Genomic DNA, 27,521 nt, shown 5'->3' on the forward strand with positions numbered 1-27,521 from the left:
GGCGACTAAAGCCCCTCCCCCTTAACAACGTGTTCTAACAGTTATGGAATATGTAAATTTTCATTTTACGCATGGAGGGACACACTGTTTCCCTGTATAGTGACAAGCTTGTGAGGAGGGTTTTGTTATAATTTTATAGACGGAGAAACCAAGATTGCAAACACACTTCAACCCCTAAGATTATCAGGGTCCACAGCAGCTGTGAAATGCGGCTACCAACAGTATGATCATGTTCATTCAAGAGCCGTCAGAGTGCGTATTAAATTTGTCAGTGGAGTTTGAAAGTCGCTCAGGACCAGCGAGAGTTAGGGCTGTAGAGTAAAGATGTTCAGGATGGGGATTAATGGTGGACTTAATCAGAAAAGCAGCCTGAGGCAAGGAGAGAAGGGCTTTGAAGGCTTGATCAGCATATGCGAAGCCACATATTATGCCATCCATATGAAGGAGCAGCAACGCCTTCTACATATATTTACAGTCCACTTGCAACTATGCCACCCTCGATGGCCCAGTTTCAGTCCACCCCTAAGCTGCGACACCTCGCAGCTTTAGGGAACTGATCTTCAGTGGTCTTCGGGTTCCTGGCTCTTACTGCTAATCTCGGGTGGGAGCTAAATCAGCGCCCAGAGTTGGGCTGGGCTGCCGGCTTTCTTACAGCAGGTAGGCGCACCTGCCTTCTAGGGGTGCATCTGGGCATGGAGAGCCATTAGGAGGCTGGGCCACGGAAGAAAGCGCGCGGCGCGGCTTGACCCTGACGGCGATCCGTAGCGCCCAGAGTCGACGGCGGAAATATGGCGGTCGCGTGGGCCATAGAGAAAGTTTGTGCGAAGGCCGTGCAGTCCTAGTGCAGGCGGTGTCGGGTTAACGTCCCCGCGGCTTCCCACCTCTTGGTTCTGAGTCGCAGGCTCTGAGGCCCCACGCCCTTTCTGCTTTGCGAGGCTCTCAGCGGACGGAGCGAGGCTCGGTGGCGACTCCCGAGGCAGGTAAAGGGATCCCGTGGAGCGGCGGGGCGGCGGAGGGCTGGCGCGCCGCCCAGGGCCCGGCTGACCCGGCCAGGCCCCGCCCCTTCGGCCTGCGGGTGGGAGCGGTGCCAGCCAGGGACCGGCGACCACGGAGGCAGGGAATTCCTAGGTGTCCCTTGTCACTCCGACCCGGGCTCGCCTTGTGTCACCTCCCGGAGCGAAGGGGTGGGGGGCGAACGGCTAGGGTCCCGGCCCCCACCTCTCCATCCCTCGCTAGGACGAGGCCTAGGGGGAGATAAGTTACTATTGCTGCTTAAGGCAGGGCTTTAGAGTTTTGAGTTGCCGTTCTTCTGGTTAAGAGGTGGGCCGAAAGAATTATTAGCAGGAATTCAGAAAAACAAGTCTGTAATTCTCCTAACTCTGACTTCTTAATGTGGTTCTTTCAGGTTTTTGATACTTCCCCTACATGGAATAGAAATAGATTTCCACTGAAAGATTATGAAAGCGATACATTGTGTTGTGAAGCCCTTTGCCTTAGATAGGACACAGGGAGGGCACTTTCTGATTTGGAAGAAATTTGGTGAATTACGTGAAGGCTGGAGTAAGGCTGAAAGCAAACAAGCCAAAAATTCCTGGAACCTCTCTTAACTACTGGTACTAGCTGAGGCATATTTTAAAAATTGTTTGTTTTATGTCCGCATTACCTAATTAGTTATTTCTGTATTCGTCTGTTTTTGTTTTTTGTTTTTTGTTTGTTTTTTGTTTTTTGTTTTTTTAAAGCAAACTAAATGCCGTCTTGATTACTGACTTGGCTAGATTACTGAGCATGCATTGTGGAAGACAGATCTCTTGTGACCTAGTGAGGAATGCAGCCATTAAACAAATGGTGAAGAAAGGAGTATTCTTATGTTTCCATCTCAGAGGGAGTGTAGGGATCATCTGAGGAGTGAGAGGTGATTGTTCCAAGAACACTATTTAAACCCAGATCTGTAGAGTTTGACAGATAAAGGGCAGATAGGGTTAGGAGGAGGAGAAGGAATGTGGCCAGAGAGGGCATGGTATTTATGTAGTTCATAATCGACATGCCAGCATGTTTGGAATAAAAAGAGGAAGAGCAGCAACAGATGGGGCAACTGCTCCTATCCAATGATACAGTCCTTTATAAAGGCACTGAAAGAGGTGCGACTATAGTGCTGTGATGGGTGGGACGCCATTAGAGAATTTTGCATAGCAGAGTAACATGGTAAAATTTGGTCTTAAATACACATTTTCTATAAGAAGAGCAGGAGTAGAAGAAAAAAATAAAAATAAAAAAGAAGACATTCAAGAATGAGATGATGGTGGCCAAAATTTAGGTGGCGATTTGGGGGATAAGAAGTAGAAGGAATGTGAGAGAGATACTTAGGAAAAAGAAAAAGCAAGGACTGATGAGGATTAAATAGTGGGTGAAGATGTGTGGAAGAAGGTTAGAGGGTACCACTAGGGTCAAACCAAGGCCTCCCAAATTTTAAGCATGCTTCCTGGGTTCTATCCCCACCCTGAATTTTTTTTTTTTTTAAATGGACTTTAGCAGTGACTTGCTGATTCTCTTCATTGTACTGGGTTTTGTTTGCCTCAGGAGCTTTCCTTCAAATCATTAAGGAAGGTAGTTCAAATGAAAACAATAAAATGCTTTTTAAAAAAGATTTTGTTTTCGTTTCTGGTTCATGCTATTTTAAAAAGTAAGTCAGAAGGGATAAAGACTTTTAAAATTCAGGCCTATATTCCATGATACAGCTAGCTGTATTGTCTTTTATTAAGTTGTGTAATTAAGTTTAGAAGTAACTGAGATTGTGCAAAGCCTAGGGTTGGGATGACGCGTCCAAAGGCTAGGTTGCATGTGAAGAACTTTCAAGAGAATCAAGGAGAAACCACTGAGTTGGGAGAAAAAAAAATATTCTTGGACATTAGGAGCCAGGGGAGGGAAAGGTTTCAGAAGGTGATAATACTCAACAGTGCGAAGGCTTTTAAAAATTTTTTATTTTATTAATTTATTCAGATTACATCTTAATTGGTATCCCATCACTTGTATCCTCCCATTCCTCCTTCCCTCCCGCTTTCACCCTATTCACCTCCCCTAGGTCTATGACCGAGGGGGACCTCCTCCCCCACTAGATGGTCATAGGCTTCAAGTCTCATCTTGGTAGCCTGCTTATTCTTTCTCTAAGTGCCACCAGGCCTCCCCACCAAGGGGAAGTGGTCAAATATGGGGCACAAGAGTTCATGTCAGAGTCAGTCTCCGCTTTCCGCATAACTGTGGAGAATGTCCTGTCCATTGCAGTAAAGGCTTTTAAAGAAAATGTGCAGGATCCTGCAAAGGTTCCATCATATTTAGAAACTTGTAGCTCATTCCAGAAGTTGAAGAGCAGTTTGACTAAGAGAAATCACACAGTTGAATGCTTTGAAGTGAATGTACAGGAACTTAACCAAACATTAGTTGTCATGAGAGAAGAGATTTGAACGTGGTAGAGAGGTGAGGGCAACAAATAGTTTTGTTTCTTTACCCTTTTGTTTGTTTGTTCTTGTTTTTCTGTTTTCTGAGACAGAGTGCTGTGTATCTCTGGCTGTCCTGGAACTCACTCTGTAGGCCAGGCTGGCCTCTGCCCACGATGTGCTGGGATTAAAGGCTTGTGCCACCACACCCTGCACTTCTTTACCCCTTTGCTTAGCAGTTTTAAAAAAGCTGACCTACGAATGCTTAAGTACTGATGAATAAAGGATAAATGAGAATTTCCTGGAACAGGAAAGATTTACGCAGGGCAGGAGTACTCTTTTTGACTGGCATTCAGACATGGAGATTGACGTGGGTTTGTGCTATTAGAAACTTTAGTAAGTTCCTTTCTGATGACCCTGTAGGAAGCAGCCGTGTGGTACAAATTCAGTGAGAGGTGGGTGTCAAGAAATTTGAGAAAAAAGAGAGGTTTGAGTAGTCACAGAGTAGGAAAGAATGTTGGCCTGGCAACAGAGAACAGGGGTCTCCTGAACGCGGAGTGGTACCTTTTAGCGTGGTGTGTGAAGTGTTTCTCCCTCTGGTAGTGCTTCTGAGCTTATATTATACCATCAGAATTTTGATGATCGTCCCCTTCTCCCCGTGTGATATAGCACATAGGAGTAATACTTTATAAATTTTTTTTTTGAGTCTGGATTTTATCAGCTTCTTATGTAAAAAATCGACATTAAACAAACAAAACAAACACCCAGACATTTTCATTTAATTCCACATGGTAAGAAATGCTTACATGAAAATGTAATAGAGGAAAGTAAGTTTGAATATATAATGAATAGATTTAGAAATTAAAATATGCTTTTGGACTAAGAAGATAGAAATAGCAATAGCACTTGAAACATGTTAGTGATCCTAAGATTGTTCCAGAAACATTCTTCTCCAGCAAAACACTAGTTATGGATTAATTCTAAGTTATCACGTGTTTTTGTTGAGTGTGCCTTTTAAGTGTTCCTCTATTAGGAAAGTTTAAATAAACTTATAATATGTGTGTGTGTTGTTGTCGTTTAAGCCTAATCCTTTGTGCATTTTAGGGAAGCACTCTAGCACTAATACCCAACCCCAGAACACAAACATCTGTTTTCTGAATATATGAATTTTTGAGTATTGTATGACCGACCATAAGCTATTGCAATCGACCAGTATTATAGTGTATTGGAAACCATTAAAGAACGACCTAGTGGATGGATCAGTACTTCTTTTTATATGTGTTTATGTGTGTGTGTGTGTATGTGTGTGTGTGTGTGTGTACACGTGTGCACATGCATGCTTGATATGTATGTATGCATGTGCCTTGACATGTTTGTAGAGGTTAAGAGGACAAAATATAAGAGTTGGTTCTCTCCTTCCACCATATGAGTCTGAGTGATTAGACTTATTAGTCCGACTTCACAGCTTTCTCATATATATTATATATAATATATTTTAACCATTATCGTATTTTACGTGAAGTCTATGGGAGCACTGAAGGTTGAAATAATTATGTAGGTCATAGCAAATAACTGCCTTAATGACTTTCTGAAAAGGTAGATTTGAAGCTCTTTACCAGGACTTGGTGAGTGTTCCAGTATTTGGGTTTTGAGTAAGAAGTTCTCACCAATTGGTTTTCTAAGTAGGTAGTATTTAGATTTGAAAAATAAGTGATAATCAAGTAATTTATTTTGATAGGAGTGAAAGTACAAGAATTATGCTCAGCTTTAGGTACTGAGTACCCTTAATAAAGTTAAATTACGTGTAAAGACTGAAATTTTATACCATTTTCAGAAATGTCTTGTAAAGAGATACAGGGGATTAGGACCATAATAATGGTTACTGTCTCTGTACTAGTGTTTGCAAACGCGAGGTAATAATGAAGTCCTTCATTCCATTTAAAAGTTGAGTGGTATTTCATTGTGTCAAAGCCAAGTGCTTATGATCTGAGCCAATGAATATTTAAATAGGAATAGATTAGGCAAGTTCATGATTTACAAATTATGGGCATTTTCCTTTGCGTAACTTGCAGTTTGTAGCCAGAATACATTACTATTAAGATATATTCGATTAGTTTTGAATTGGACTTCAGAAGAACCTCTATTTTTCTCTTATTCATTTATTTAGTATAAAGAAGAAGGTACAACATATCATGAAAAATTAACTGTGAAATATTTCTTTCTTCTCTTTAGGTCACTATAAAGAGAACCTCTGAGAAAATGTTGGAATAGGAGTTACCATATTGGCTTGGTTGAATGAAATACAAGAAGTTAATTTTTGTGTCGCGTGGGAGCCGCCCACTTGCCAGGTTACATGTGTAAATCACTGCGCTACTGCTTTAGTCATTGTCTCTATCTAGCAATGACAAGGCTGGAAGAAGTAAACAGCGAAGTGAACATGCATTCCTCCGTGCGGTGTCTTGGCCATTTAGCCAGAATCAACCTACTGGTGGCTATATGTTTAGGTCTTTATGTAAGATGGGAAAAAACAGCAAATTCTTTAATTCTGGTGATTTTTATTCTCGGCCTCTTTGTTCTCGGGATTGCCAGCATCCTCTACTATTACTTCTCAATGGAAGCAGCAAGCTTAAGTCTCTCCAATCTCTGGTTTGGATTTCTGCTCGGCCTTCTATGTTTTCTTGATAATTCATCCTTTAAAAATGACGTGAAAGAAGAATCAACCAAATACCTGCTCCTGACGTCTATAGTATTAAGGATATTATGTGCTTTGGTGGAAAGAATTTCTGGTTATATCCGCCATCGGCCCACTTTACTAACCACAGTAGAGTTTCTGGAACTTGTTGGGTTTGCCATCGCCAGCACAACTATGTTGGTGGAGAAATCTCTGAGTGTCATTTTGCTTGTTGTGGCTTTGGCCATGCTCATTATAGACCTGAGAATGAAGTCCTTTCTAGCTATCCCAAACTTAATAATTTTTTCAGTATTGTTCTTTTTCTCTTCATTGGAAACTCCTCAAAACCCGGTTGCTTTTGCATGTTTTTTTATTTGCCTGATAACTGATCCTTTCCTTGACATTTATTTTAGTGGACTTTCAGTCACCGAAAGGTGGAAACCTTTTCTGTACCGTGGAAGAATTTGCAGGAGACTTTCAGTGGTTTTCACTGGAATGATTGAGCTTACATTCTTCATTCTTTCAGCATTTAAGCTTAGAGACACTCATCTTTGGTATTTCGTGATACCAGGGTTTTCCATTTTTGGAATTTTCTGGATGATTTGCCATATTATTTTTCTTTTAACTCTTTGGGGATTTCATACCAAATTAAACGACTGCCATAAAGTGTATATTAACCACAGGGCAGATAACAATAGCCTTGATAGAATCATGGCATCCAAAGGAATGCGTCATTTTTGCTTAATTTCAGAGCAGTTAGTTTTTTTTAGTCTTCTTGCAACAGCAATTTTGGGAGCAGTCTCCTGGCAGGTAAGCTCATGGTTTTTTGTTTATTATCTTATGTCAATGCCAGTGATACATGATAAGATGAAATTAGGATTTGTAGAGTTTATACGTACAGACACATTTAGATTACACTTAAAGACATATTTAGAATATACTTGAAGATGTGTGAAGAGTTATGGTACCAGACTAAACCCATACCCACCTGATGTGACTTTTGTATAGCACATTTATGGCATAGCCTTTTTCTTGGAGAAATTTTATTTGAAAAGAATTAGAAAGAAAAGAAATTAGATGTGTAGTACCATATCAGCTTCTGAATTAAAGATTAGATAATTTGAATTATAGATATGAGAAAAATGTATTTTGTGGTGGTATATTTTATGGTATATGCTTATGGATATTCAAACTGTCCAGCTAACAGTTTGTGTTTGTAGTAATTTTTAAAATTATGTGTGTGTGGTTTATGCATGTGTATATATTGTATATCTGTGCATATGTATGTGTGTGCTTTTGTGCATGCATATGGAGGCCAGAGGCTAACAAGCACCTGTCTTTCTCAGTCATTTTCAGCATTTTTCATTTTTCTTTTCCTTTTTCATTTTTTCCTTCTTTTTCCCTTTTTTTCTTTCTCTCTTTTTTAACCCCCACCCCCCACCCCAAAGGGTCTCTCATTGACTTGGCTGTACTAGCTGGACAACAAACTGCAAGGATCCTGTTATCTGTTGCATCTCCACAGCTTGGGATTATGGATAAGGGCCACTACACTTGGCTTTTTACATGATTTCTGGGGTTCCAAACCCAGATCAAGCGCTTGACTGACTAAACCATCTCTTCAGCTTCATGTTGACATTCTTGAGGAATCTAGTCTTCCCTTCCTCTGGCTATGTAGTGTTGACATTCAGCTAGAGGTGCTGAATGCTGAAGAGCTCATGATGTCTTCCCCTTAAAAACAGTTGTCTGTGTAATGAAAGGAAAAGGCTGGCATAAAAAGTGTGATCATAACTGTTCATAGTGTGCCAGGCTGTGTAATTTGAATACCTCAGGCTGGGCTGTAGACATACAAGAGCAACACTTCTTGGTGCAGTTCTTTGCTTTGCACCAATTTGTTGCTGCTGCATGAGATCTATATGTTAGCGTTAAAGGGAGACATAAAGACTTGCCTGGGCATGATGCTTCCGTTCAGTGTGGGCTGCCTGGGTGGGAGTCAACCAAGAGGTGAGAACACCTTCCATGCTGCCTCAGGGTAGCTTCCTCATTTTGCCTACTTGCCAGAGTGAGGGACTTTCAGAATTGGATGATGTCAGAACTCTACCAAGAACTTACTACTCTTCCTCTCCTTTCTGGGTTGGCCATTTTCCCAGTCTTAATTACTTTTTCTTTGCTAAGTTAGCCTCATTCATTCAGATGCCTTTCCAGGTCATGACATTCTGTTAACCAATGCTTTGTTGGCCACTAGATTTTTCTGCTTTGTATATACCAGTGCTCTTCAGGTAAAGTGTATGTACCCATGGGAGTACACAAAAGCTTTCTGAGGAATCTCTCAGCAAAGATAATGTTAGGAGAATCAATCTCGAGGTTGCAGCTCTTAGTGCACTTGAGAAAATAACTCAAGTTGGCCCTCAAGTGGTATCTCCTTTGGGTTTTAATTTATAGATTCCCCAATGAAAGTCTATGTCATTTAAATAACTCTTACATTGTTTGCCCATTTTTCTACTGGATTATTTGTCTTAAGTTTTAAGAGGTCGTTGTGAATTAGGGTACAAATCTTTTATTAGATAAAGGATTCAGAAATGTTCTTCTCATTCTGGCTTTTTCTTTAATTTTCTTACTGGTATTTTTGAAGAAAAACCACTTTTAACTTTATAAAATGCAGTTTATCAATTCTTCCTCTTATGGGCTGGATATTTAGTTATTTTATACAAGAATCTCAACTGTAGGTCATCAAAGTATTTTTTCCTGTATTTTCTTCCAGAAGTTACCTTTTAGCCTTCACATTTAAGTCTGTGATCCATTTTAGTTTCTGTTTATGGTATAAGGGCCTGAATTTTGTTTAGTATACAATGTCTAATTGCTTCAGCACCTCTGCTTGAAAAGACTAGAGGACTGACATTTCCCCACTGAATTGCCTTTGCATATATCTGTCTACCGTAATTAATTGTAAGTGGGAGATTTCACACCTGAGTTATTTTTAATATTGACCTCTATGTCTTGTTGTTTGTATAGTGTTATACTGTCTTTCAAGGTGTTATCTAATTTCCCTTGTAATTTCTCCTTTTACCTGTGGGTTATTTATATTTTTGTGGTGTGACATAATTGTGGATTTCCCAACATCAGTCTTTGTATTGTTGTTGATTTTTGATTTATCTTTATGCTTGGAGGACACTTTGTATGTTTTTAGTCTTTTAATGAGGATTTGTTTATGATCTGAAAAAGATTACAGTGCCATTGGGCAGAGAATATTATAAATATCAGTCAAGTCAAGCTGGGAATGATATATCAATATCCTTGATGGTTTTCTGTCTAATTCTATCAATATTGAGAGATACTAAAATGTGTTTTCTTACTTAAGAAATTGTGTGTGTGTGTGTGTGTGTGTGTGTGTGTGTGTGTGTGTAGGTGCCAGAGGAGAGTCAGTTTCTTTGGAACTGGATTTGTGAGCCACCTGATGTAGCTGCTGGAAACTGAACTCATTCTCTGCAAGAGTAGTAAACAGTCTTAACTGCTGAACCATCTCTACCCCCAGTCTTTTGTTTGTTTGCTTGCTTGGTTATTTGTTTTGGGCCTTGTGTATTTAAGACCTGTTCCTAAATCTAGAAATAGGTTTTAGAACTCTTTATTACTTGGTTTTTATCATGATAGATGACATAGTTTAGTAGTTTCACTGAAAACTCAGTTATCTGCCTCCAAAGCTTAACATATTAACAATAGAAAAAGCTTGCCAAACCTTGCTTGTGACATCTGTGCATTTGAGTCATGTGAAATTTGGTAAAGTTCTGAAGACTGGAATTCAGTGATTGGGGAAGAGCCTAGGATTATGCTTTGCTAGAAGTTTAAAGGGATGGTGTTGGCAGTCCTGGTCAGTAATATACCCGCTAAATGCCTTATTAATTACTAATGTAAATCCACCTGACTGTATTTACATTCCGCAACTGACGGCTACCTGATACCTGATGTCTGTGATGTTGGCATTGCACCTAACAAGAAAGCAGACTTTTCTGCTTAATTTTCGTTTAATTGATTATAGAAAGATTTTGAAACCTTTATTTTGCCCAGTGTCCTGTGAAATGTAATAAGAATACTCAGAGCAAAACAAACTAACAAAACTGAAAAGAAATACTGAAACCACATTGTTTCTACACTCATTAATCTCTAACCCTCGTTAATCCCCCACCCTCTTCCCCAGCTCTTACACCCTTTATCCTCTATGTGTGATCTCTCCTTGAACTTCTGCTGAAGATCAAATGTAACATTAATATGAATCATAAGTGATTTCAGTTGACTTAGAATCAGAAAAGTATATAGTGAAAGGGAAACAATTGAAGTCTCTGATGGGGTAAAACTGCTTTGGAGAGAATGACATTGCTAATCCAATTACATTCTCAGCTATCTCAAATTAGTTAAATTGGATTTTAGATTTTTAAATTGAACTATTTTTGCTTAACATTTCTAAATATCATTCTCAATTCTCCATCTCACTCTCCCTTTCTCTTACACACACACACACACACACACACACACACACACACACATACACACACCACATTTTTGTAAGAATAAAAAAGTTACACTTTTTTCTTATGTCTCATTAATTTATGATTTCTATGGAAAGGTTTCCCACCGCTTCGGTTGGAACAGACCTAATACAGCAAGGAAAAACAGGTTAAAAAACTTTTAAGGAGATCAGTTTGACAGCCTTGGTCAGAATACATGACAATAGAGATGGCATAACCAACTTATCAGTTATTTTTCATTTATGAAAAAAATTTGTCATAGCTAAGAAATCATCACTAATCTCATTTTAAAAGGTGTGCTTTTTTGTTAATTTTTCCACTCTAATATTGTCAGAATGAGTCAATTGTTTCCTTTCAAGTTACTTTCATTAAAGAGTTGGAATTTCGCATTAGCTTCTGTTGTGGTTCATAATCTCAGTCTGACTTAAAATGCACCATTACGGCTGCTGTTTCCCACAGTTTGTATTATGTTCACTGCCTGATATTTGCTTCTGTCTTTTAAACTTTTCGCTTAAATAAATCAATTAAAAAGGCACACTATCCCAGCATAGCTAGTGTTGCATTCATGGTCACTGATAATTCACAGAAGGCCAAAAGGGAGACTGCACCCCACTTAGAAACATACCCCACAGCACCTTTTTATATTTAGACATGCCCTCTGAAATCTTTCACTTGAGTTTTTATATGTCTTTCCATTTGAAGATTCCATGGGGATTTGATGCAGCTTTTTGTAAAAGCCCTTTTCACCCAAACTAGAAAAACCATAATACAGTTAATTTCACTGTAGGTGAAAGAGAGACAATTCCTGGGTATGACAGAGTCTTAGTATAGGCCTCACATTCTGAAACCTATCCATGGAGAGTGACGTCACTTGCAGCAAGGTGGAAGGACCAGCCCTTCTTTCATTTGGCATGGGGAACAGTGAGCTTTTCAGCCTGCTGCTGAATTAGAAGTGCACAGTATTCAAATTGTTTCTTTTGTTTCATTTGTTTGCCCCAGTTTGGAGCCATTTAGTCTAAGTTTCAAAGGGGACATTATTTTAGTTTGAAGCTAAAATTTGACTACTTTTTCTAGAACACTATAAACTGGGATGTCCTGTGTTTTGTGTTCTGTTGTGACAGTAACACAGAGTAGGTAATTTATAAAGAAATGACATTTAATTTTCACTGTGTGAATATTGGGAAGCCTAATTTTAATAGAGGAAGTTGAGGAGATAGAAGCTGATAGATTGATAGGTAGATTGCTTGGTAGGTAGGTAGCTAGATTAGATAGGTAGATTAATAGATAGATAGGTAGATTAGATAGATTAGATAGATGGACAGACAGACAAACAGATGGAAGGGAAGGATTAAGGAGCATTATTCACAGCTTTGAGTGAATCCTTATGTAATAATTATTTATTCACTTGTGAAGGTCATTTGTAAGTTCTGTGTCCTTGTGACCACTATACTTCCAATGAGACCCATTTCCTAAGATGGCTGGATTGAGAATTAAGTTTCCAGAGCATGCTTTGGTGGAACATAGTGGAATCACTTCAGAAGAGTAGATCCTCTATTCCCACTAACCCTCACGACCCCCCAAAACAAAACAAAGCAAAAAACCAAACCAAACCAAACCAAACAGTACCAATGGTCTGAGTAGTGTTTTCTTCATGAAGGATAAGTGTGGTACAGTTCCTAACAGATAACTAATGATCATGGTAGAGTATGCTTTTGTAAATTTAGATTACATCAATCACTCCACCTGGCCTATTGATGCCCGCAGTCAGCAAACACAAAATGTGGGGCTGTTGCTGGATAAACATGGCATATCGCTTTGCAGTAAACTTTAATATATAGGAAGTACAGGAGGTAAAAATGTGAACCACTAACAGTCATTTGTTGTTGGCTGTGAGCTGTACATAATTATATGACTGACAGTGCAGGCTTGTCTACATACAGCACAAAAGTACAACAACAAGTCACGTTATGTTACTAGACAGTAGGAAATCTTCAGTTCCATTATGGTCTATGGGACCCTGAATGGACAACCTGTTTGAATGCACACAGTTGGTGCAAATGGTCCATAGTTGACCAAAATATTGTTACATTGTGCATAACTGTCTTTTCTTCTTCACCTGGTTTCCAGCCTTTAAATGAGTGCCTTGTGTGGTGGTGCTTGGTGTTAATTAAACTTAGGAAGCAAATGCACGTGGATCTTGGAGTTTGAGGCCAGCCTTTCTAAACGACAAGTTAAACAAGCCAAAACTACATCCTGAGACCCTGTTTCAGAAAACAAAAACAAAAACAGAGATCAGAGGAAGGCATGCAGCTGGAGTTACAGACCGTTGTGAACTGCTGTGTGTGTGCTGGGAATCAATCGTGGGTCTGCTAAGCTATCTGTCCAACTTTGACTTTAGAGTGTGTGTGTGTGTGTGTGTGTGTGTGTGTGTGTGAGATGAAGTGTGGAAATAGTCTAAAAGACTATTTGGAGTGATTTAATTATACATTTTCATATTTTTTGATGTTTATAATTGATTCTTTACACTAAATAATTATAGTTTACTATAGTGTGTATTATACAATTGATAAACTGCACTGTACCAAATTGGCCAGGGTATCGGTTTTTCATTTTGAATAAATTTTTTACTTTTGATCTGATGAGCCATTCCTTAGTGTTGACATTTTGTTTCTGAGGATAGGCCTATTATTTATGCAGCACTAATGCAAGAATCTGGAATAGTATTAAAAAGATACAGTACAGGATTAGTTATCATCTTTCTGTTTTATTTCAACTTAAATGAGTACTTTGTCCTGCTTTTTAGTTTCAGTTAATATTTAATCTTAGCTTCTTTATGAATTTTTTTCTGTGTTCCTGTTGCTTTAAAGGTATTTAAATGCTCTTAATATTTTTTGTTATGATCTGAAATTTAGACAAATTGAGTTTAGAGTTTTAAAAAGGTACACTATTATGTAAAAATATATAAAAAGGTAAACTATTATATATAAATGATTTTTTTTTAAGCCTTAAGGTTTTGTTCTCATAGTTTGTGGACTCTCTGAACTCTTCATGGGACTGGGACAGCAAGTCCTTCCTTAAGCACCCTTTTTGATAAAGTAATAGTCATGGGTATTTGGAAAAATGCTGCTTATGTGGGTTGGACATGGAGAGATGGTTTTATTCTTGTTCTCTTTCATGTCAGAGTTTTTATATTTTTGTTTTCAGTTTGTTTGGAAGGTTATTTAACAAAAATTTTAAAATATGTGCTGTGTTTGGCTACAACTTACAAAAAACTTAGAGATCTGTTTAAGGTTCATTGCTCTGGTAATTCATCCATGTCCACAAATGTGTGCTTTTTCTTATGATCATTTTTCGATTGTCAGTTATCTTTTTAATCCTAGACCATAGATGTAAAAACTGTGAGTCAATGCACATGTGTCTAAATATCCACAAACTATATAATCTTGTCTTTTATCTCTTTTAGCCAACAAATGGAATCTTCTTGAGCATGTTTCTTATTGTTCTGCCATTGGAGTCCATGGCACATGGGCTCTTCCATGAGCTGGGTAACTGTTTAGGAGGAACCTCTGTTGGATATGCTATTGTCATCCCTACCAACTTCTGCAGGTACTGTGTTCTCTTGGGCTTGACAGCAACGCCTTGATTATTAATATCTCTTAATGATCATTATAGATTATTTTTACAATTTTATTTCCAAAGTACAGTGCCCTTGCACTTCATTTTAGGTATAAAACTTGACTTTTAAGTGATAATGTAATTTTCAGGATTAAATATAAATATTTTGATAGATCTGTTTAGCTTGGATGAACTTTTGAAGGAAAAGCTTGTCTTTAAAGGGAGTATCAGGAAAGTTCCTGTAAAACAGTGTAATAATAGAGTATCTGCTGGACTTGAGAGCCTGCAATTCCAGTTCTCTGTTCTGTGAACAAATTATAATCACTCTGAACCTAAGAGTCCTTATCTAAAGTAATAATGGTAAAATAACCCTTTTTGGAAGAATGTTCTGGAAAGCTGGTAGGATTTACTATGAAAATTCTGAATAAACATGAAGCTTAACAATGAAGTTTACTTAAAAATTAATTTTATTGCTGGGCGTGGTGGTACATTCCTTTAATCCCAGCACTTGGGAGGGAGAGGCAGAGGCAGAGGCAGGTGGATCTTTATGAGTTCAAGGCCAGCCTGGCCTACAAAGTGAGTCCAGGACAGCCAAGACTACACAGAGAAACCCTGTCTCGAAAAATTTTTTTAAAAGTTAATTTCATTGTAGTTTTCTTCCATATAATTTTTTAGGGGAAATTTGAAACTAGAAACATTACTGATTTAAAATTTTTTAGTAGCTAGCTATATTTACAATAGAAAAAATAGTTTCTGCCATAAATGAGTTTGATGACTAAATTTTCTTTATAGTTCCTTTGGTTGTGGTGATATCTTGAAATAATTTTTAAAAATCTCATTACCAATATTTGATAGGAATCTTCAAATAAATTCTTAATAGTTCTGTGTGAAGACTTGCTAGAAGTAGAAAGTTCTCATGGAAATAAGAGTTTAGGAAGGGTCTCATAAAGTAAGATATGGGAATTCTGCAAAAAGAATTCGTGGAAATAGTAAGATGCACAGTTAATTGTGTTACATTATAATTTTAGTTTATATGACTATTCTTTTGGTTACCTTTAAATGTCAAAAATATGTGAAAGATTTTATTTTAATAAAACTGAATATTCCTATGATAGGTTTGATAGTACCTGAAGTAAAAGTTAATTTTTCAATTTTTCTGATAAGATTTTGTTCTAGAGAGGAGAGCAGTCATAACCCTCTTCTTCAGCACTGCAAGCTTTTTCTTGCTGTTAGTTGTCACATGTAGTTTAATGTGTTTCCCAGGCTACCATTTGCTCCAGATCAGGTCGAAGTCTGCAGTTCATATTAAATACTATATGGACATAAGTCTTAATAACTATTCTAAAGTTATTTTTTGTTAATTGATAGTGTCTTCTACTTCAGACTGTACCTTAAGTTATTAAATTTTGAACACATTACAAAGACCCTGTGTTTCAATACAGAAATTAAATATATAACCACTCTTGTTTGCCATGTTTCACATGTGAATTTAATTTTTTTCAGGAAGAAAATAATGTCATTTCCTTTATTCTTGAAACATTTAGTACAGTATTACTTTTGTCATTCAGTAAGAAAATAAGAACAGGAGGAAAAGAATAGTGTTGTATATTTCATGAGATATTGTTCAGTCCTTTACCATTTTACTTATAAGAATAACAGGTTTTAGAAACCATGTTTTGATTTTTCTGAACTTAATTGTTAACATGAAAGGAACTATAGAAGAGAAACCTGCCATTTAATTGATATGATTGATTATATCTTGGGAAATCATTATAGATGTTGGATGAGAATGTAACATAGAATAATACTTTTTAAATAAAGATTTATTTATTTATGTATTTTATGTATGTGGGTACTTTGTGTGCATGTACATCTGCACATCAGAAGACAGCATCAAACAGTTGTCAGCTGCCATGTGGGTGCTGGGAATTGAACTCAGGGCCTTTGGAAAAGCAGTGAGTGCTCTTAACCACTGAGCCATCTCTCCAGCCCCTGAATGATACTCTCTGAAAAGGAGAATAATTGTTGGGTTTTTTCCCCTCCCCCCCCTCTCTCTCTGCAGTCCTGATGGTCAGCCAACACTGCTTCCACCAGAACATGTACAGGAGTTAAATCTGAGGTCTACTGGCATGCTCAATGCCATCCAAAGATTTTTTGCATATCATATGATTGAGACCTATGGATGTGACTATTCCACAAGTGGACTATCATTTGATACCCTACATTCCAAACTGAAAGCTTTCCTTGACCTTCGGACAGTGGATGGACCTAGACATGATACCTACGTTTTGTATTACAGTGGGCACACCCATGGCTCAGGAGAGTGGGCTCTAGCAGGTAAGTTCACCTTTGACAGTTGTGAAATATACACTCATGAAATATTTACAAAGAGACATTAAAGTTTTCAGCTCGCTGCTCAACAGATGACCAAGGTTATATGATTACTTTTAATTTCACAACTACCTATTTCATTTCACTAAGCTGTAACAAGGATTTGAGAATTATTTCATTGATAGTATTTAGAAAGAAAAATATTCATTTAATTTGAGACTTACAGTCTCATTTTAAGAGTGTTTTTAGAATCATTCCACATAGTAGTATCTTCTAGAAGCTGATGACTGGTACTTCCTAGTCTTTAATATTATATGTATTAAAACCTTACCCGGACTTTAAGTGTCGGACCACGCGATAGAAATGGTGCTAGGTCAGAAGCGCTGGCCCTGCTCTTGTGCAGCAGCGCTGTTTCAGCTACGAGTCCTGCTGGCTTCATCGTCCACATCTGTACAATGAAAGACGGTAGAGAACCATCACTGGTTCATTGTAAGCTACACAATTCTTTAGGATTACTTTAGATTTTTTGATGTGTCTATATTTTTTAAAGTCTTGGGGCTGGAGAAGACTTTGGTTTACCTGCATTTAGAAAAAGAAAACACTCCTTTTCAAGAGAAGTTTCAGAGAAGTGAGGTCTTACTACATAGAGGAATTTGTCAGTGTTCCTAACTACAATAATGATTTCCTTAGTTGTAGGGTTTGTTTTGTGTATTATTGCGTTCTCAGAATGTAAGAGAACTTGGAACATAACGGGAATATTTAAGTAATGCCTAGGTAAGAAAATTAATGGAATATATCATGAAAAAATAAGATAATTTTCTTACTTTCTATTGAAAATAGTTTATTTACATTTAGTTATATCCAGCCTAGTTGTAAATTGAGATCAAAACAATAGTAGTCATAAAATGTTAAGTGTAAGTGTTGTGATGTTTGATCTTCATTGCCAACTATTTGGATTTAGTTGTAAACAGGAGACTGGTACAGCATACCTCTGGGTATGCTTGATGGTGTTTCCAGAGAGGATATCCCTGGGCCCAGGGAGAACTTCCCTGAGTGTAGGGCTTCACTCCAGTGGTCTAGAGGGCTGGGTGAAGTAAAAAGGGGGGAAAAGAAAGCCAGCTGCCCAGGTACACTTCCTGTTCTTCTCTGCTGCCATGTGCGAGCTGCTCTGCATTGCTACACACACTGCATGATCACTGAAACCTCCACATCCATGGGCCAAGAAGCCCTGATTTCTTTTAAGTTGTTTCTGTCAGAAGCCATGTTACGTAGATGAAAGTCATCATACCTACACTTGGGTGGGAGAAACCATGCCACACAGAGCAGAGCTGTGGAGAAAGGGCTCCGAAAGAAAGAAGCTCAAGTAGCACATGGCCTTCCCCAGCTTGAGCCCAGTAATTTCATGCCTGACTTGTGGTAGAGTTTTTAGCATAAATAAAAGCAGTTTTTAAAAATTGTATTTTTTGCAATTCAATATTAAACAATGCAATGGTTGTTCTAGGTGTAAAGGCAAACACTGGATACATTTTAAGTATTAGCTACTCTGCTTAGTTTTTGGTAGACAACATTAGGCTTGACTTCCTATGAACTCCTTCGACCCCAGCACCTCTGTTAACTTACCATTTTCAAAGAGTAAAGTGGAAGATGGAGGCAGTATGGAACTCACTGTTCCTACATATTCAGCTTACTAATACTTATATCACCTTTTTCCCTTCGGAAGAAAAGAAAGATACCATAATAGATAGTATCTAAATTTCATATACTTGGATATTTATAAAGAGTTAAGATCCACTTATGAAAACTTAACTTTAAAAAAAGTTATAATTTTGATAACTATCTAAATTGAAATACTCTAAAGTAATTTCTTTATAGTCTTTGAAACATACTACCAGTAAATTGGCCATCATGGAGTTTCTTTGTTAGCAAAAAAAGGTTTGTGGTTATGTAACTGTTCTAGAGTTTATTATACAAAATAAGAAAGTCAATTTCCATGGACAGAGTCGTGGTAGCTATCACATAGCATAGTATGACACTACTGTGCCTTGTCTTGTAATTCACGGGTGCTACTGTCATAGGTCCTGGCCTGTGGCACCTGCCTTATTTGTAAGTAGTCAGGTTGAGCTGTGGCCCTAAATGCTCTTCAGATAGAGTTCCCATGCCTGCTAGACACACGCCTTCCAACACTGATTTTGCCTTGAAATCAGATAGAACACCTCTGCTCTGTGTAAAGTGCTCTAGTTTGTTCCAAGTCAAATGACCAAGAACTTTAAACTCTTTAATAACTACCTCTGGCAGCCTTGAAGTATGACTATTAGCATTAGACTTGTACTAACAAATTAACATCAAGTCCAAAACAATTTTACTTGGGGAACAAGACCCTCAATGTGCCTCTGTTCCATACTTTAACACACATCAATTAGAATGTGTAGTCTTTTTGGATTCATGGAGTTTTTATATTAAACCTGATAATTTTATCTCCTTGCTTTAGGGTAAAAAACAATTGGGATAATTATCAGAGAGACAGAAAAAAATTAAAAAATCAGTTTATCACAGAAACACAGAACCTTTAAACAGCTGTCTCAGTTTCTTGAAATGTATTGAATGGCTGTTACTGGAGATAAGTGTTAAGTGCTTTGTATCTGGGCCAAAAGCCAAGTGTAACACAGAACCTACAAGAAAGCAGAGCAAAACAAAGCAAGGTAGAGAAATAACTCAGAAGGCTTTACTGCTGCTGTAAGTGTCTTGTTAATGTTAAAAGAGAATTAGGGTAGAATATGCTGAAGAATGTTAAAACAATGGAATGCTGTGATAGGCTTTGTGGAGGGTGCAATTTGTTACATTGCTTGTGGTCTGTGTAGTCTGGTGTCCAGAGACATTTAAATGATGAAAAGGTAATGTTTCAACTTTTTTTTTTTTTTTTTTTGAAAAAGTGGAAGAAATACTAGTAGTGCATGGGAACCGTGTATTGAAGCCTTTATTGCCTCTAAAACAGTATGCATTGGGCGTTAGAGCATGCATCGGGGCCAGTGCATTCTCAGCTTTTCTCATAGCAAGCTGATGAATACATTCGCTATACATAGATACTGTGCCATAGACTGGCATCTGAGGTACTGTTACCAGCAGACTTGCAAATTATAAAAAGATGCTCTTATTTGTTTGATATTTTAGCAAAGAGGATATTTTCTCTTAGTAGAAAACTGCATTCTGAAAGTTGTTTGTTGGAAAATTGCTGGTAATTCCAGTATGTTAAAGCTCTTTCTAATTGTGGAAGTACCAGTTGCTGTGTGGAGGGTCCCTGCAGGCTTGATAGCAGGCAGGGAAACATCCATGAAAAGACCAGAGTAAAATTAGGTCCAGCCTGCTTTTGGTTCTGGTGCTGGGCTAGAATTCCTTGAGTCTGACATTAGCTCATATTTTAGATTAGCACATTTTTGGAAAGAAGTTTTCAGCTAACAACTCAGCCCTGTGCATACAACAAATCTAAAGACATGTTACAGTGAAGCTGCAAAGTATATATGGTTTGTCCAAAGCATGGTTCTGTTGACTTAGAAACAGTGCTCAAGGTAAGGGTCTAGGGAGAATGAGATAAACATAGTGCCTGGCCCTCAAATAATGTAGAAGGCAACTAGGCTGCTGTAAAGTTCAAATGACATCTCTCACAAGGATGAGTTTTATGGCCATGAAGCATGCTCACGGTTTTAGGGGGAAGGCTGCTGGCTCATCAGACAGCAAAGGATCACCAGGTTGTAAGTGATATCCGTACTTGTGTTCCAGGAGGAGGACAGGGTAAACGCCTCTTTCCTTTGAGGAAGGCCTGTGAATTTAACTATTCTGGCCTCTCCAGTGCTTATGTGTGCATAAGCACTTTTTGCCCTCTAGAGTTGCTTCATCAAAAAATTTAGGAAAGAGGAAAAAATGTATTATTCTATTGGGAAAGGCAACAGATCAAATACCCCTTAATAACCACTGCTATAATTTTTGTACATAAACTTCTATGTTGTGCCTTGTCCTCATTATAATATAATATAGAAGTTTTATACATTTTATTTTATTATAAAATTCTTGTAAGATTATTCTATAGTTTATATCTGTTCCCCTTGTTTTAGACTTTGTATTACCTTAGACATTAGTGATAAGAAATGTTTCTAAGCTTGCCTCTACTTCTTTTTTTGGGATGGACTCCTAGAATTAAAATAATTGTGTCCTTCTGTCATTGAGGTAGAGCCAGGGCTAAAATGAGGTGAGGACTGTCACCTGAGGGACAAAACTGAAGGGGAAAGTGTAAAATTCCTTCATCTTCTATACTTTGAAAAACTACAGGCTCTACCAAAAGACTCAGAACTGACAAAAATTTAGCTTAGTAGCAGGATAGAAACCAACATACAAAATGTTTCCTTTTGTATATCAGTAGTGAACTCAATCAGGAAAGTATTATCACTCATAATACACTCAAAAAAGAAAAAACAAAAATGAAGGGATAATCCTACCCAAGGAGGACAAAGTCTGCTATAGTGAAAGTTATAAAAACAACTAAGAAAGCAATGGAAGAAAACAGTAGAAGATGGAAAATTCTCCCATGTTCATAGATTGAGAGAATATATATTGTTAAACTGCCATACTGCAAAAGCAGTCTACAGATTAATGCAATTCCCATTAAAATACTAATATTATTCTTTATAAATAAGAAAAAAATCTAAGTCCTGAAATTTATCAGTGAGGATTTAGTGAAACCACAGAACTAGACCATCTTGTGGGTATGAATAAGGATTTATTGAGGACCTCAAACTGCTAGAGCTGTGGGTGGATGAGCAGAGAGCAGCAAATTGAGCAGGCAGCAGTAGGATGGGGCATGTGAGTCAGAATGGCCTGGGAGTTTGAGTAGCTGGCATTGGAGTCGGGTCCAGAGCAGCTAGAAGCTAGTGTGGGGACTTTGGTCTCTTTATAGGCTTGTTTGAGTTCATCAGGAACCAGAGGCCCTTACTGGAGGTGGAGGGTGAGGTGGGGCAAGAGATAAGGGAAATAATGACTTTTCCTGACAAACAGAATCCCACTTTACAAGGTCTCTGATGAATGCTGGGTTCAAGTGTTGTTTGTCTGCTAGCATTTCTTCTGTTTACTGGGTCAGAGTTCAGCCTGAGATAAGCCCAGATTGTAATCAGGACATTGTCTGCAGCACTGCCTTTCTTGAGGTCTGTTTTGGTCCTAACACCTTCATATGAAAATACAAATACTTTGAATATCCAAGCAGGCTGATCAATTCGTGAAATGCCAGAGTTATAGTTTAGGTGCTAGAAATGTGAACTATCTTATATCTGCTTTAAATTCATAGTAGTGACTCTTCCAGCCAAAGTTGTTTTGAGTGTTGCTTCTCCATGGTACTTTTTTTTTAGTGATTCAGATGCCTAGTACACAGCACTTAGCAAAACTTACTTGTTTTGGTTTTTCCTTGTAACAGTCCCCAGTGTCTCTCCCTCTTACCCCTCTCCTTTCTGCCCTCCCCCTCCCTCCTTCCTTTTGTTTTTTCCTTCCATTTCCCTACTCCTTTCTCTTAGTGGAATATCTGGATGTCTCTGTACTTTTGTTCAGGTGACTTCAGAATCTGGAAGGACAGTTATGTTTAATCTTGGGAGTATTAAACTGTGCTGTCAATTTTTGGGGAAAAAATGCTTTCACTTAGTAGGTGTCTACTTATGAAGGTAAAGAAAAATTGTGTTCTCCGCGATGTACAACAGGGTTAGCAGATGATGTCTTTACAGGGCCAGTTTACTGTGTTGAGTTGCCATTATCTAGAAATTAACAGCTACATTAGTTTAAATTTAACTTTTCCCCAGGTTTTACAAGGGTTATATCCCGTATTAAATATGCAAGGTTTTATCTGTGTGGATGAGCTCATAGAAACTAATGAAATCTTTTGTAAACACTGAAAAAAACATTATTCATAAAAATAAATATAATGCTTTAACATTGTATTCTTTAAAAAAAAAATCAATGCCAAAAAATCCACAGCAAGTCAGATAGGAATGTATTTACTTTAAGTGGACCTGGGATTTCTGTGTTCCTTGCAGGTTTTTCAGGTATAGCTCTGATTTAAATGTGAATACACCCATAAACTCTTCTCCAGGCTTAGGAGGAGAGAGGTAAGAATTACTGAGGAGTGGCCCCTGTCCTCTCTCAGTAGGTGTTTGCTTATGAACGCAAAGAAGGGTTGATTTCTCAGTAGAACAGGGATTACCAAACTTTTTGTATAGCACCAATTATTTTGAGACTTAACCTTGAACTGTAGGACCCATGTAACTACAGTACCTGTGAAAGCAACCATAAATAAAACTCAAAATGTGTGTTTTTGTTCTGATAAAGTGTTGTTTGCAGGAAGAATTATGAAGATTGAATTTTCTATACATTTAATGTTTCATAAAGCCTTCTTTTGATTTTTTCCTATTTAAAAATGTAATATCAACTTTCAGATCATAAAAGCCAGGTGACACTTTTATTTGAGATTATGAGCTGTCATTTGCTGCTTAAGTTTAGAATGCTTGCTTTTCTGTATAATTTTACTTTTACTAAATTTATCTACAGTTTCTGTCTTACACTAGTTCAATTTAATGACTTTACAGTGGTGCAAAAGGTAGATAAAGTCAAAGCAAAGCACATTTTATGCTTACTTGAACATAAAGCAGCAATGTGATAATGTTGGGGTGCTGGGCAGTGTCGGCTAGCTGCAGACCCTAGCCAGCCACAGTCACAGCACTAGGCAGTGAATGCTTGAAGGGACAGTGTCATCAGGCTTTGGTGTTTGTTTAGTAGGTGAGGTATGGTGAATACAATTTCAACTTACAATGTTTTCAGATTGGCATTTTATCTGTTTGAAACCCTATTGCAAATCAAGGATATATGTATATAAATTAATTTTCTTCAATTATCATAGTATACTTCTATGTAAGTATAGGGCTAAAAGTATAATTTTAAAAGTATTTTCTGAAAAGATAGTTTTTTAAACAATATATTTTACCTATTTATTTTTGTTATTGTTATTGTTAAAGTATTCTAAAAATTTAAAGAAACAGACTTCAGAAATCACCACTGTTATGAATTTTTTCTTGTCCACAGGTGGAGACATTCTTCGCCTTGATACGCTGTTAGAATGGTGGAGAGAAAAGAATGGTTCCTTCTGTTCCCGGCTAATCATCATATTAGACAGCGAGAACTCAACACCATGGGTGAAAGAAGTGAGAAAGATTAATGACCAGTATATTGCAGTTCAGGGAGCTGAGCTGGCAAAGACAGTAGATATTGAAGAAGCTGACCCCCCCCAGCTAGGTGACTTTACAAGAGACTGGGTAGAGTACAACTGCAGCTCCACTAACAACATCTGCTGGACTGAGAAAGGACGCACAGTGAGAGCCGCATACGGTGTGTCAAAGAGGTGGAGTGACTACACTTTGCACTTGCCGACCGGGAGTGATGTGGCCAAGCACTGGATGCTACACTTCCCTCGTATTACATATCCGTTAGTGCATTTGGCAAACTGGTTATGTGGTCTGAACCTTTTTTGGATCTGCAAAACTTGTTTTAGGTGCTTGAAAAGATTAAAAATGAGTTGGTTTCTTCCTACAGTGTTGGACACAGGACAAGGTTTTAAACTTGTCAAATCTTAACGTGGACACCAGGGAAGGATTTTATTGAGAGTTCGTGTTACCATTCATCAGTAACTTGGCATTTTTTTGTATGCTGTATTTTTATTTGTGAAAAGTATCTTGCTACTTTCGTAGCTGTTCTCACTTTGTCTTTTCTTAAGTAATTATGGGATATGTAAGATATTGGGAGTATGCATGATTTTATACAAAAGTATACAGAGGGTCATAAAAATGCCGAATGTAGATGTGTAAGAGATCTTAAAAATAGCAGTGCACTTTCAAGTATGTTACCATTTGTCTCCAGTGAAAAGAAAAACAGTTGTCTGTCCTCCGCAGTGGCCAATGAAGAATTCCTCATGCCTTATTTTCCAGGCATGCATTAGAGAATGTAGACCAGACCAATGTGTTTTAAGAAAACTACCAATTTACTTACTAGAAGATTCTTTCATCAGTGTGATTCATAGGTTTGTTTGACCCCAAGACTATTTGCAGAAGTATAAACTCTTGGCGCAGGAAGAGACCTGCTCATAATGGCTGCAAAATGCCCTTTCTCCACCACACCCAAATGTCTTGGCTGTGACCTTTACTAGTACAGCAGAGAAGCCCAACTGCCTTTGAGATGAAAGCATTGTTAATGTAAGTAACAAGAAGAGCGGGCAAGAGTTCCTTCATGGTTACTGAGGGACTTTGAAAATACTGGTAATTTTAAGAGTCTTTCTCAGGGTAACTTTATGGTTTCTTAATGAATAGTATTTCCAGCTACAAATTCCTTTTAAGTAAATCATAAATCAGCATTCTTTTCAGAAAATAAATGTAGCCATTTCTCATTGGCAACTCATTCTACCCTAAGTATTTCTGTGGAGTTAGTGTTCTGCCATGAAGATTATTTTTCAGATCCTATTATAATAACTTTTTTTCTGCTGAAGGTCAAAGGATGGGAACAGATCATTTTTGTTGTTGTTGTATACATGTATTGTATTATGTAAAAAAGTATTCATGTTGGCAATTTTAGGTAAGCATAATGGTGTGGTTGTAATTTTCAAACTTTAATTCAGTGTTTTATTGGAGTAAAGTAGGCACTGATCAGGATATCTCCTTAAGAGGTAATTCACTTCTTGTTCCCTTCCAATACACCTTACGTTCTAAATTTTCATCTTTGAAAGAGGGAGGTATAATTCAATTGGAGATTTGTCTTTGTTAAAGTAGTGATATCACCATTGAAGCCATTTTTTTCATCCCCAGAGAGATGAGGTAATGCATTTACCATTTTCTACTGATGACTTGAAAATTGAAGTTTTATTTGGGAAGAAGTCACACCATCAGGGAACTTGTATACCACTATCTATGCAGCATTGCTACAGCCTATTTCTATGTTTTGAATATTGTATTCCTAATACTTTGAATAAAATTTTGTTAAAAATTAATTTTGCATTTAATGTGAAATTAAAAGTTCTTAATATTTTACTATATTAAAAGTAGAAGGTATACAAAATGCTTATGTTTTAGAGTTTATGTTTGCTGGCAAGTTGATTTGAAAATATTTCCTTATCCCAGAATACTGAAGAATTGATAAAATATTGGAAGTTAGTGACATCCTATATAGAATATTTTTTAAAAGAGGTCTTGTTTTATAGCTTGAAATGCAAATAGTAAATTTCACCAAACAAATGATTTCATTTGTTTGCATCTGTGGAATTTCAGATGGGTGCCATTTCAAACCAGTTTTGTACAATTTTTAGGTTCCTTACGGCCCTGGGAATTATTTTCTGATCTATACAACTTAATATTGGTAAGGAAAACAGTGTTGAGATGTTAATGTGCACATCCACGTGTGTCAATAGCTTTTCTCCTCTAACTGGAAAGACATTGCTCTTCCCAGCTTTAACCCTTCAGTTCCTTCCTTTCCATATGAAACAACTTTGTAAATGACCATGGGTATTGTTTATGATGTTCTAAGTATTTTTCTGATTTAATTACATCATTGCAAACACTTAATAATTTAACATAACAAAGTTTTGTTTTATAAATGTTGAAACTAGGGCAGTGGACTCATAAAAACAAACAAACAAACAAACAAAAAATCCTATAGAAATTGGCTCTAATAAACTGCCCTGAGGCTAACTTTGAGTCCCACATTGGGCCCTAGACTCAGCTCTGGTTCAAAACACTTAACTCCTACTTTGTAATCAAATGTGTGTCTGTAGTGTCTCCACTATTCCTTTCCTCTCACTGCTGTATGAGCATTCTTTAGACTTTGATATTGAACTCCTTCCGCCCTCCATTAAATGTTATATGCATATGTAACTACAATGTGCACATACACACACATGTTGTTTGTATATAGAATCTCATATTTCTTCAGCTTTTCAACTTTCACTATACATTATACCCATCGCAATGTGAGTTCCCCACACAGCACCCTGCTGACAATGCTAGTAACTCACATATATCTCCCTGTTGTCAAGTGTTGAGCTCCATAGCATTTATTACCTGCATTTTTTCTCTGATGGTTGGTTTCTATAATACTGATTTTCCTACTGCCTCTCAGAATGGCCCTTGGTATGCTCATCTATTTTCCAAGTCTTCTCTTTATAATTAGTATATTAACCTGAAGATTTCACTGCCTGCCCCACCAGCTGGGATCAGTAACCGGATCCACATGTGAGAGTTCAACTACAATTCATTGACTGTTCTCGGCTGTCTTCCTAAGCCAGTTTTCTCCACACATGTATTTAGCATGGTATACTGAACACTGCCTTTCATGGGCCGCTCAGTTCAGCAGACGCCTGTCAGAGTGCAACTTGGCCCTTCACGTTGCTTTATTCCCTTGGATCATATTTGGGTGACACTACTCCATTTATTACTCAAAGCTTTACCCTGGATTTTCCTATTTCCTAATTCCCATAGCATCTTAGAATCCTACCAGTTCTTTCTAGTATTTGCAGAGCTATCCCCTTTCTCCATTTGTACTGCCTTGGCCTGATAGAAACCCTTCATTTTCTCAACCATCTCAAGTTTTTGTTTTTGCTTTAGTTTCATTTGTATCTAATTTAATCTCTATATATATTTGCCAGAACTGCCCTAGCCTTTTCACTCTAAGACAATCATACTGGTTTACCATTCTTCAGTTTCTTGCCTCTAGTCTTTAGTCATTTCGTATTAAGAACTTTAGAAATCTTGAGAAAAACTATGGGCTTTCAAAAACTAGTTTCTTGTGGATTAACATCATGCTATGACGCTAATCACAGTTATATTAGCCACCTTGGCAGAGTAAACAGAGAGTGCTGCTGCCAGAAATCTGTTTTGAGACGGGCTTTCCCAT

At 37.6% G+C, this 27,521-nt stretch overlaps 1 protein-coding gene across 1 annotated transcript; it reads left to right on the plus strand.

Moving 5' to 3' along the window:
• Positions 1-755: 755 nt before the first annotated feature.
• Tmem168 (transmembrane protein 168) lies at positions 756-25,253 on the plus strand. The gene is made up of 5 exons (XM_051151921.1): positions 756-980; positions 5,664-6,912; positions 14,083-14,225; positions 16,297-16,571; positions 23,673-25,253. Exons 2-5 carry the CDS (start codon positions 5,785-5,787, stop codon positions 24,218-24,220), a joined length of 2,094 nt encoding a protein of 697 aa, XP_051007878.1. The 5' UTR covers positions 756-980; positions 5,664-5,784; the 3' UTR covers positions 24,221-25,253.
• Positions 25,254-27,521: the final 2,268 nt, after the last annotated feature.

This window comes from Acomys russatus, chromosome 10 (genome assembly GCF_903995435.1).
Source record: "Acomys russatus chromosome 10, mAcoRus1.1, whole genome shotgun sequence".
Classification (NCBI taxonomy): Eukaryota; Metazoa; Chordata; class Mammalia; order Rodentia; family Muridae; genus Acomys; species Acomys russatus.